The sequence below is a fragment of the Molothrus ater genome, unplaced genomic scaffold, assembly GCF_012460135.2.
Source record: "Molothrus ater isolate BHLD 08-10-18 breed brown headed cowbird unplaced genomic scaffold, BPBGC_Mater_1.1 matUn_MA582, whole genome shotgun sequence".
Taxonomy (NCBI): domain Eukaryota; kingdom Metazoa; phylum Chordata; class Aves; order Passeriformes; family Icteridae; genus Molothrus; species Molothrus ater.
The window spans coordinates 32,297-43,582 of NW_023416753.1; the positions used below are offsets into that span (position 1 = coordinate 32,297).

At 63.7% G+C, this 11,286-nt stretch overlaps 1 protein-coding gene across 1 annotated transcript; it reads right to left on the reverse strand.

Moving 5' to 3' along the window:
• Positions 1–2,142: 2,142 nt before the first annotated feature.
• On the reverse strand, positions 2,143–9,747 carry LOC118701324 (blue-sensitive opsin). The gene is made up of 5 exons (XM_036405959.2): positions 9,363–9,747; positions 7,162–7,330; positions 5,317–5,482; positions 3,434–3,673; positions 2,143–2,271 (listed from the first exon to the last, which is right to left on the reverse strand). The coding sequence occupies exons 1-5, from the start codon at positions 9,745–9,747 to the stop codon at positions 2,143–2,145; spliced, it is 1,089 nt and encodes a 362-aa protein (XP_036261852.1).
• Between the last annotated feature and the right edge of the window lie 1,539 nt (positions 9,748–11,286).

An 11,286-nucleotide genomic window follows, 5' to 3' on the forward strand; every position in this document is an offset into this window, starting at 1 on the left:
TGGGGTGTCCCCCTCTGGGGTGTCCCATGGGTGTCCCCTATAGGGTGTCCCCTATGGGTGTCCCATGGGTGTCCCCCCCGTGTCCCCTATAGGGTGTTCCCTATGGGGTGTCCCCTATGGGGTGTCCCCCCCGTGTCCCTTATGGGATGGCCCTTGTGGGGTGTCCCTATGGGGTGTCCTGTGGGTGTCCCCCCTGTGTTCCCTATGGGGTGTCCCCATGGGTGTTCCCCCTGTGTCCCCTATAGGGTGTCCCCCCCGTGTCCCCTATAGGGTGTCCCCCATCTGGGGTGTCCCCTATAGGGTGTCCCCTATGGGTGTCCCCATGGGTGTTCCCCCTGTGTCCCCTATGGGTGTCCCCCCCGTGTCCCCTATGGGGTGTTCCCTATGGGTGTCCCATGGGTGTCCCCACTGTGTCCCCCTATGGGGTGTCCCCCTCTGGGGTGTCCCCCCCGTGTCCCCCCGGGCCGTGCGCCCGGAATTCCGCTAGTTCTGAACTTTTTCCTGCACAAAAAGCTCACTACTGGCAGAACTCGGCCGCGCGCCCCACTGCGGGGCACCGGGGGGGCACCCGGGGGGCACCCGGGGGGCATTTGGGGGCACTTGTGGGGCGCTTGTGGGGCTGGGGGCACTGCGGGGGCACTTGGGGCTATGGGGTTACTGCGAGGACACTTGGGGGGCACTTGGCGGCACTTATGGGGCTCTTGTGGGGCACTCGGGGGCGCTTGTAGGGCTGGGGGCACTGCGAGGGCACTTGGGGGCACTGTGAAGATACTTGTGGGGCACTTGGGGGCACTTACCGGGCTCTTGTGGGGCACTTGGAGGGCACTTGTGGGGCTGGGGGCACTTGGGGGCACTGTGAAGACACTTGTGGGGCATTTGGGGATGGTACCTGTGGGTCTGGGGGCACTTGTGGGGCACTTGGAGGGCATTTGGGGTGGTACCTGTGGGTCTGGGGGCACTTGTGGGGCACTTGTGGGGCAAAGCAGAGGCAGCGGCTGCGTCTCCAGTGTTTAATGCAGGGGGTGGGGGGGGTTTATGTACAATGGAGCTGTGGGGCTGCCCCATAGCGGGGGGGGGCAGAGCTGCCGTGGGGCTGAGAGCAGTGTGGGGCAGAGCCCGGTGTGGGGGGTGTGGGGCAGAGCCACCATGGGGCAGAGCCTGATGTGGGGCTGAGCTGTGGGGCTGAGCCTCCATAGAGCAAAAGCTGTGGGGCAGCACCACTGTGGGGCAGAGGCTGATATGGGGCAAAATCCTCCATGGGGCAGAGCCCGGTGTGGGGCTGAGCCTGGTGTGGGGCAGAGCCCGGTGTGGGGCAGAGCTCGTTACAGGGCTGAGCCTGATATGGGGCCGAGCCCGCTATAGGGCAGAGCTTGATATAGGGCAGAGCCTGGTGTGGGGCAGAGCCTGATGTGGGGCAGAGCTCATTATAGGGCAAAGCCCAATATAGGGCAGAGCTTGGTATAGGACTGAGCCCCGTGTGGGGCAGAGCCCAATGTGGGGCAGAGCCCTCCAAGGGCAGAACTGTGAGACTGAGCCCAATATAGGGCCGAGCCCCATGTGGGGCAGAGCTCGATATAGGGCTGAGCCTGATGTGAGGCAGCCCTGGCTGGGTTGGGCCCGCTGTGGGGCAGCCCCACCATGGGGCAGAGCCGTGGGGCAGCCCCGCCATGGGGCAGAGCTCGATATTGGGCTGAGCCCGCCATGGGGCAGAGCCGTGGGGCAGCCCCGCCGTGGGGCAGAGCTCAATATAGGGCTGAGCCCACCATGGGGCAGCCCCACCGTGGGGCAGAGCTCGATATTGGGCTGAGCCTGATGTGAGGCAGCCCTGGCTGGGTTGGGCCCGCTGTGGGGCAGCCCCACCACAGGGCAGAGCTGTGGGGCAGAGCTCGATATAGGGCTGAGCCCACCATGGGGCAGAGCCGTGGGGCAGCCCCACCATGGGGCAGAGCTCGATATTGGGCTGAGCCCGCCGTGGGGCAGCCCCACCGTGGGGCAGAGCTCGATATTGGGCTGAGCCCGCCGTGGGGTAGAGCCGTGGGGCAGCCCCACCGTGGGGCAGAGCTCGATATAGGGCTGAGCCCGCCGTGGGGCAGAGCCGTGGGGCAGCCCCGCCGTGGGGCAGCCCCGCCGTGGGGCCGGGCCCTATGCGGGGGACACCTGGCTGGAGGACACCGAGGACACCTGCGTGGCCTGGGACGAGCCGGACACGTCGTCATCGTCCCCGAAGGGGCTCCGGCCGCAGAACACGAGCTTGAGCATGCAGGAGCGGAACTGCGGGCGGGCGGGGGCGTCACGGCGGGACCCCAGACCCACGGAGAGAGCCCGGACCCACAGAGCGACCCCAGACCCACGGAGAGAGCCCGGACCCACAGAGCGACCCCAGACCCACGGAGACAGCCCGGACCCACAGCAGGATCCATAGGAACAGGCCCAGACCCACAGAGAGACCCCAGACCCACAGAGAGACCCCAGACCCACGGACAGGACCCTGGACCCACAGCAACACCCCCACCCCCCCACTGCCCTCATGTCCCCATGGTCCCCACTGTCCCAATAACCCCCATTGTCCCACTGCCCCACTGTCCCCTCCATCCCCATTGTCCTCATGTCCCCATGTCCCCGTGTCCCCACCTTGTTCACAACCACGTGGATGCCCCCACCACCCTCACTTTCCCCATTGTCCCCATGTCCCCTTGTCCCCATTGTCCCCATTGTCCCCATGTCCCCTTGTCCCCATTGTCCCCATTGTCCCCATTGTCCCCATGTCCCCACCTGCTTGTTCATGAAGACGTGGATGCCACCATCACCCTCACTGCCCCATTGTCCCCGTTGTCCCCACTGTCCCCACCATCCCCATTGTCCCCATTGTCCCCATTGTCCCCACCATCCCCGTGTCCCCATTGTCCCCATTGTCCCCATTGTCCCACCATCCCCATGTCCCCGTGTTCCCACCTGCTTGTTCATGAAGACGTGGATGCCACCATCACCCTCACTTTCCCCATTGTCACCACGTCCCCATTGTCCCCATTGTCCCCATGTCCCACTGTCCCCATTGTCCCACCATCCCCGTGTCCCCGTGTCCCCACCTGCTTGTTCATGAAGACGTGGATGCCACCATCTCCACTGTCCCCATGTCCCCACTGTCCCCATTGTCACCATTGTCCCCATCACCCCACCACACTCACTGTCCCCACCATCCCCACGATCTCCACCATCCCCACTGTCCCCATTGTCCCCACTGTCCCCATTGTCCCCACCATCTCTGTGTCCCCATTGTCCCCACTGTCCCACTGTCCCCACCATCCCCACCATCCCCACCATCCTCATTGTCCCCACTGTCCCCATTGTCCCCATTGTCCCCACCATCCCCATGTCCCCATTGTCCCCACTGTCCCCACTGTCCCCACTGTCCCCATTGTCCCCGTGTCCCCACCTGCTTGTTCATGAAGACGTAGATGATGGGGTTGTAGACGGTGGAGGCCTTGGAGAAGACGGAGGGGATGGAGGCCAGCCCCACGTCGAAGGGGTGTCCCCGGTGCGTCACCACCCAGAGCGCGAAGGCGCAGTAGGGCAGCCAGCACACCAGGAAGCCCAGCACCATCACCACCACCATCTTGGTCACCTCGCGCTCGGCCTTCTGCGTCGTGGCCGACTGCTCCTGCTGCTTGGCCACCTGAGGGACAGCGGCCGGGGACGGGGGGGTCAGTGTGGGGACAGGGTGAGGAGATGGGGGTCAGATGTGGGGTCGGATATGGGGAGATACAGGGTCAGATATGGGGTCAGTGTGGGGACAGGGCGAGGAGATAGGGGTCAGATATGGGGTCAGATATGGGGAGATACAGGGTCAGATATGGGGTCGGATATGGGGTCAGATATAGGGAGATACAGGGTCAGATGTGGGGTCAGATATGGGGAGATACAGGGTCGGATATGGGGTCAGTGTGGGGTCAGTGTGGGGACAGGGCAAGGAGATAGGGGTCAGATATGGGGTCAGATATAGGGAGATACAGGGTCAGATGTGGGGTCAGATATGGGGAGATACAGGGTCAGATATGCGGTTGGATATGGGGTCAGATATGGGGAGATACAGGGTCAGATGTGGGGTCAGATATGGGGAGATACAGGGTCGGATATGGGGTCAGTGTGGGGACAGGGTGAGGAGATATGGGTCAGATATGGGGTCGGATATGGGGTCAGATATGGGTCAGATGTGGGGTCTGATATGGGGAGATACAGGGTCGGATATGGGGAGATACAGGGTCAGATATGGGGAGATACAGGGTCGGATATGGGGTCAGTGTGGGGTCGGGTGTGGGGTCAGGTGTGGGGTCAGATATGGGTCACATATAGAGCGGATATGGGGTAGTATATGGGTCAAATATACAGGGGATATGGGGTCAGTGTGGGGTCAGTGTGGGGTCAGGTGTGGGGTCAGATATGGGTCACATATAGAGCGGATATGAGGTCATATATGGGGTCAAACATAGGGGGGATATGGGGTCAGATATGGGGTCAGTGTGGGGTCAGGTATGGCGTCAGGTATGGGTCAGATGTGGGGTCAGATATGGGTCAGATGTGGGTCAGATATGGGGTTAGTGTGGGGAGATATGGGATCAGGTATGGGTCAGATATAGGGGACAGTGTGGAGAGTTATGGGGTGAGGTATGGGGTCAGATGTGGGGTTAGATATGGGGTTAGATAAGGGGTCAGTGTGTGGAGATATGGGGTCAGTTATGGGGTCAGATGTGGGGTCAGATGTGGGCTCAGATATGGGGTCAGTTATGGGGTCAGTGTGGGGTCAGATATGGGTCAGTTATGGGCTCAGATATGGGGTCAGATATGGGGTCAGTGTGGGGTCAGTTATGGGGTCAGATGTGGGCTCAGATATGGGGTCAGATATGGGTCAGATATGGGGTCAGTTATGGGCTCAGATATGGGATCAGATATGGGGAGACTCAACCACGCCAGTGACCCATGGGGGTCTCAAACACTTGGGGGGGGTCCTCAGACCCCCAGCACTGCCCCCCCCCCCCTACTTTGGGGTCCCCCCCAAGCACCACCTACCCCACGGCCCCCCAGTTCCCCTGTGCCCCCAATAAACCGTGTACCCCAATAAAGCCACGTACCCCAACAAACCGTGTGCCCCCCAAAACCCCCCAAAGACCCCCGGGACCCCCCAAAATCCCCTCACAGTGAACAGGATGAGTCCCAGCCGTCCATAGGAGATGGTCACGGTCAGGACCCTGCGCTCCCCTGACCCCCCAGGACCCCCCAGGACCCCCGGGACCCCTCCAGGACCCCCCAAAATCCCCTCACCGCGCGCAGGGTGAGCAGCAGCCGCCCGTAGGAGAAGATGATGACGCTCAGGGGGAAGCCGAAGCAGAAGCAGAAGAGGAAAATCACGTAGGACTCGTTGTTCCATTTGTTGTCTGTCGTGTACCAGTCCGGGCCGCACGAGCACTGCAGCCCCTCGGGGATGTACCTGGGGAGGGGGGCACGGGGGGGGTCACGCCTCAGTGGGACCCCCGGACTCAGCCCGGGACCCCCGAACCACCCCCGAGATTCCTGAGCCGCCCCCGGGACCCCCGAACCGCCCCCGGGACCCCCGAACCGCCCCCGAGATTCCTGAGCCGCCCCCGAGATTCCCGGTCCAACAAATCCCCGGGAATTCCCGGGACCCCCGAGCCCTGGAGCTGCTCAGCCCCTCGGGGATGGAGCTGGGGAGGGGGGCACGGGGGGGGTCACACCTCAGTGGGACCCCCGGACTCAGCCCGGGACCCCCGAACCACCCCCGGGACCCCCGAACCGCCCCCGAGATTCCTGAGCCGCCCCCGGGACCCCCGAACCGCCCCCGGGACCCCCGAACCGCCCCCGAGATTCCTGAGCCGCCCCCGGGACCCCTGAACCGCCCCCGGGACCCCCGAACCGCCCCCGAGATCCCTGAGCCGCCCCCGAGATTCCCGGTCCAACAAATCCCCGGGAATTCCCGGGACCCCCGAGCCCTGGAGCTGCTCAGCCCCTCGGGGATGGAGCTGGGGAGGGGGGCACGGGGGGGGTCACACCTCAGTGGGACCCCCGGACTCAGCCCAGGACCCCCGAACCACCCCTGAGACCCCCGGACCGACCCCGAGATTCCCGGTCCAACAAATCCCCGAAAATTCCCGGGACCCCCAAGCCCTGGAGCTGCTCAGCCCCCCGGAGATGGAGCTGGGGAGGGGGCACGGGGGGGGGGCACTGCCCACGGGACCCCCGGACTCAGCCCGGGACCCCTGAACCGCCCCCGGGATCAGCAAAGTCCCCGAGATCCCCCCAAAATCCCCAACAATTCCGGCCACTCCCAAGCCCCGGGGATGGGTCTGGGGGCGCGGCTGAGCGGGGGTCGCACGGCTGAGGGACCCTCGGACCTGTCCCGGGACCCCCGGACCTCCCCCAGGACCCCCAATCTGCCCCCAGACCCTTAAAACCCTCTGGGACCCCCAAAACCCTCCAGGATCCTCAACCTCCCCAAAACCCCCGACCCCATCCAAGACCCCCCAACCTCCCTTGAAGACTCAACCCCGCCCCCCCCCCCGGGACCCCCCAACCCCCCTGCGACCCCAGGGACCCCCGAGAGCCCCTGACCCCATCCAAGACCCCTGACCCTCCTGGGACCCCCCCCCAAATCCAGCTGGGACCCCCCCAACCTTCCCCAGATCCCCAACTCCAGGGACCCCCAGATCCCACTGGAACCCCCAAACCCTGGGGACCCCCTGAGCCCCCTGGGACTCGCAGATCCTCCAGGGACCCCCAAACACCCCCGAGACCCCCGGATCCTCCAGGGACCCCCAAACACCCCCAGGAACCCTGACCCACCTGGGACCCCCCCCAATCCAACTGGGACCCCCCAACCTTCCCCAGATCCCCAACTCCAGGGACCCCCAGATCCCATTGGAACCCCCAAACCCTGGGGATCCCCAAACAACCCCAAGACCCCCGACTCCTCCAGGGACCCCCAAGACCCCCTGGATCCTCCAGGGACCCTCAAACACCCCCAGGACTCCTGGGACCCCCCTAAATCCAACTGGGACCCCCCCAACCTTCCCCAGATCCCCGACTCCCACTGGAACCCCAAACTTTGGGGAGCCCCGACTCCCCCCCGTGGGACCCCCGGACCCCCCAGACCTGCTCCAGCCGAAGAGGGGGGGCACGGAGGCGACGAGGCCGAAGATCCAGGTGATGGCGCAGCCCAGCACCGCGTGGCTGCCCCGGAAGGTGAAGTTGCCCAGGGGCTTGCAGATGACCAGGAACCGCTCGAAGGCCACCACGGCCAGTGACCACAGGGACACCATCCCTGGGGACAGGGGACACGGGTGACACCCCTGTCACCACCCCTGTGCCATCCCCACCATGGCCACCACGGCCAGTGACCACAGGGACACCATCCCTGGGGACAGAGGACACGGGTGACACCCCTGTCACCACCCCTGTCACCATGGCCACCATGGCCAGTGACCACAGGGACACCATCCCTGGGGACAGGGACACGGGTGACACCCCTGTTACCACCCCTGTCACCATGGCCACCATGGCCACCGTGGCCAGAGACCACAGGGACACCATCCCTGGGGACAGGGGACACGGGTGACACCCCTGTCACCATGGCCACCATGGCCAGTGACCACAGGGACACCATCCCTGGGGACAGGGGACACGGGTGACACCCCTGTCACTACCCCTGTGCCATCCCCACCATGGCCACCACGGCCAGTGACCACAGGGACACCGCTCTGTACCAATGCCGTGGTGTCCCCATGTCCCCATTGTCCCCCATCCCTCCCATGTGTCTCCATGTCCTTGTTGTCCCCCTGTCCCTCTGCCCGATGTCCCCACACCCGGCGCTCCTCAGCCAAGTGTCCCCCTGGCAAATGTCCTCAGTGACCCCGGTGACCTTCTGCCCCACATGTCCCACATGTCCAGTGTCCCCACGGCCAATGCCACCACAGCCAGTGTCCCCAGACCATGGTGACCTTCTGCCCCACATGTCCCACATGTCCAATGTCCCCACTCCCATGTCACCAGGCCATGGTGACCTTCTACCTCTTGTCCCACATGTCCAATGCCCCCAGACCCAGCACCCCCAACCCTACCACCCCCAGACTCAGTGTCCCCAGGCCATGGTGACCTTGTGCCGTCATGTCCGATGCCCCCAGACCCAAAACTCCCAGACCAATGGTGACCTTGTGCCCCATGTTCTACACCCCCAATGTCCCCAAACCCCCAGACCCAAAACTCCCAGACCAATGGTGACCTTGTGCCCCATGTTCTACACCCCCAATGTCCCCAAACCCCCAGACCCAAAACTCCCAAACCATGGTGACCTGGTACCCCATGTCCCACACCCCCAATGCCCCCAGACCCAATGCCCCCAGACCCCCAGACCCAAAACTCCCAGACCAATGGTGACCTAGTGCCCCATGTCCCACACACTCAATGCCCCCAGACCCAACACCCCCAGACCATGGTGACCTCGTAGCCCACGTCCCACACCACCAACGCCCCCAGACCCAACATCTCCAGACCATGGTGACCTTCTACCCTCATGTCCAATGCCACCAAACCCAACACCCCCAGACCATCCCCAGACCATGGTGACCTTCTACCCCACGCCCTCACATCCAACATCCCAAACCCAATGTCCCCAAACCCAACGCCCCCAGACCACGGTGACCTCGTGTCCCATGTTCTATGCACCCAATGCCCCCAGACCCAAAACCCCCAGACCATGGTGACCTCGTAGCCCATGTCTCACACTGCCAACACCCCCAGACCCAAAACCTCCAGACCATGGTGACCTTGTGCCCCATGTTCTACACACCCAGTGCCCCCAGACCCAACACCCCCAAACCCAACGTCCCCAAACCAAACACCCCCAGACCAAGGTGACCTTGTAGCCCATGTCCCACACCCCCAACACCCCCAGACCCAAAACCTCCAGACCATGATGACCTCGTAGCCCATGTCCCACACCCCCAACGCCCCCAGACCCAACACTCCCCAACCACGATGACGCCATAACCCACATCCCACACCCCCAAAGCCCCCAGACCCAACATCCCCAGACCATGGTGACCTTGTGCCTCATGTTCTACACCCCCAGTGCCCCCAGACCCAAAACCCCCAGACCATGGTGACCTCGTAGCCCATGTCTCACACCGCCAACACCCCCAGACCCAAAATCCCCAGACCATGGTGACCTTGTGCCTCATGTTCTACACCCCCAGTGCCCCCAGACCCAACACTCCCCGACCACGACGACCTCATAACCCACATCCCACACCCCCAAAGCCCCCAGCCCCACTCCCCCCATTCCCCCCGTCCCTCACCGCCCAGCGTGGCCGTGAACCCCTCGATCTTGCAGGCCAGCGGCCCCAGGGCGAAGTACATCTGGGAGAAGCTGTAGAAGGCCGTGGTGGAGCCCACGCACACCACCAGCAGGTTGGCCACCGCCAGGTTGACCAGGATGTAGTTGAGGTGCGACCTCAGCTTCTTGTACTTGGCCGTGCACACCACGGTCAGCGCGTTGATGGGGACGCCCAGCACCACCAGCAGGAACATGAAGGCCGCCATGGCCTTGAAGATGCCGGGGCTGCCCAGGTGGGTCTGGGGCACCAGGAAGGGGCTCAGCGCCGTCACGTTTGGGGTATCCAGGCTCACGGGGATGTAGAAATCCTCGGGGAGCTCGTCCCGCATCTCCCGCGACTTCTGCATGGCGGGCGACGGCGCGACACCGCGGGCGGACGGACGGACGGACGGACGGACGGGCGGGCGGGCGGGCGGACGGGCGGGTGGGGGGCGACGAGGAGGATCTTTTATAGGGCGGGGGGCGGATGGGACCCCCCCCCCAATAATCGGGGCTCAGGAGGTAAAGCGCAGCTGAGCCCGGCTCATCCCGGAGCCGGCGCTGGCCAAGCCGGGCTTAGGCGCCGGGCAAGCAGCTTTGAGGGGGTCTTAATCGCCCCCGAGCCCTGATTAGCGGGGTTGGGGTGGGGGATCAGGGGGTATCAGAGCCCCCCTCCCATCCTAAAAGGGCTTAATTGGGTGCTGGTGTAATTGGGGGGGGGGGGGGGTGGTCCTGAAATACCCCCGGGTGCTGCGGGGGGTTGGGGGTTTTGGGGGTGTTGAGGTGGGAAATTGGAGGCTGGGAGGTGTCTGGGATCCCAAATTGGACCCTGAAAGCTGTGTGAGACCCTAAATTGGTCCCCAAAAGGTCCCTGGGATCCCGAATTGGACCCCAAAAGGTCCCTGGGATCCCAAATTGGACCCCAAAAGGTCCCTGGGATCCCAAATTGGACCCCAAAAGGTCCCTGGGATCCCAAATTGGACCCCAAGAGCTCACTGGGATCCCAAATTGGATCCCAAAATGTCTCTGGGGTCTCAAATCGGACCCCAAAAGCTCTGTGAGACCCTAAATTGTATCCAAAAATTTTTTGGGACCCCAAAAGGTCCCTGGTACCACCCTGTGCCAGCAAACTGGGTCCTCAAAAGCTCCTTGGGATCCCAAATTGGACCCCAAAAACTCTGTGAGACCCCCAAATTGGACCCCAAAATTCCCTGATGCCACTCTGTGCCACAAATCTGGACCCCTAAAGCTCTTTAGGCTCCCAAACTGGACCCCAAAATCTCTTTGTGACCCCAAACTGGACCACAAAATCTCTTTGGGACCCCAAATTGGACCCCAAAACCTCCCTGGTTTGCCAAAATTTTATTGGCACCGTCCCCTGCCCACAAATCAAACCATGACATTTGGGGTGTCCTGGGTGACATTTGGGGGGTCCTGGTGACATTTGGGGTGTCCTGGGTGACATTTAGGGTGTCCTGGGTGACATTTGGGGTGTCCTGGTGACATTTGGGGGGTCCCGGGTGACATTTGGGGGGTCCCTGCCCCCCCTCAGGGGGGGACTACATGTCCCAGTGTCCCTCTGGGGACCCCCCTCAGGTGTCCCCCTAATCCCGGGGGGGGGTCACGGGTGCCCGGGATTAGGGACAATCCCGCCGGAGGTGGCCCCGATCCGGGGATGGGAAGGGGGGCGAGGGGGGGGGGGGGGCGGACCCCCCGAAAAGGGGGGAGGGGGTGTGGAAAAAAGGGGAGGAATGGAAAGAAACTCATAAAACAAGGGGGGGATGGGGGGGTCCTGAGGGGTTTTGGGTGGGGGGGGGGGGGGGGGTCCCATATTGAGGAGGGGGTCAGGGGGACTTTGGGGTTGTCCGGGGGGGGTCGGGAAGGGCCGAGGGTGGGGGTGGGGGAGG

What these genes read in the sequence shown, in the direction of transcription:
- LOC118701324 (XM_036405959.2), bottom strand. Translation starts at nt 9,747, where the DNA reads ATGCAGAAGTCGCGGGAGATGCGGGACGAGCTCCCCGAGGATTTCTAC. An exon ending in CCCCTCTTCGGCTGGAGCAG is followed by an intron (nt 5,483 to 7,161) that starts GTCTGGGGGGTC and finishes CCCCCTCCCCAG; the next exon opens with GTACATCCCCGAGGGGCTGC. An exon ending in TGCTGCTCACCCTGCGCGCG is followed by an intron (nt 3,674 to 5,316) that starts GTGAGGGGATTT and finishes GCTGTCCCTCAG; the next exon opens with GTGGCCAAGCAGCAGGAGCA.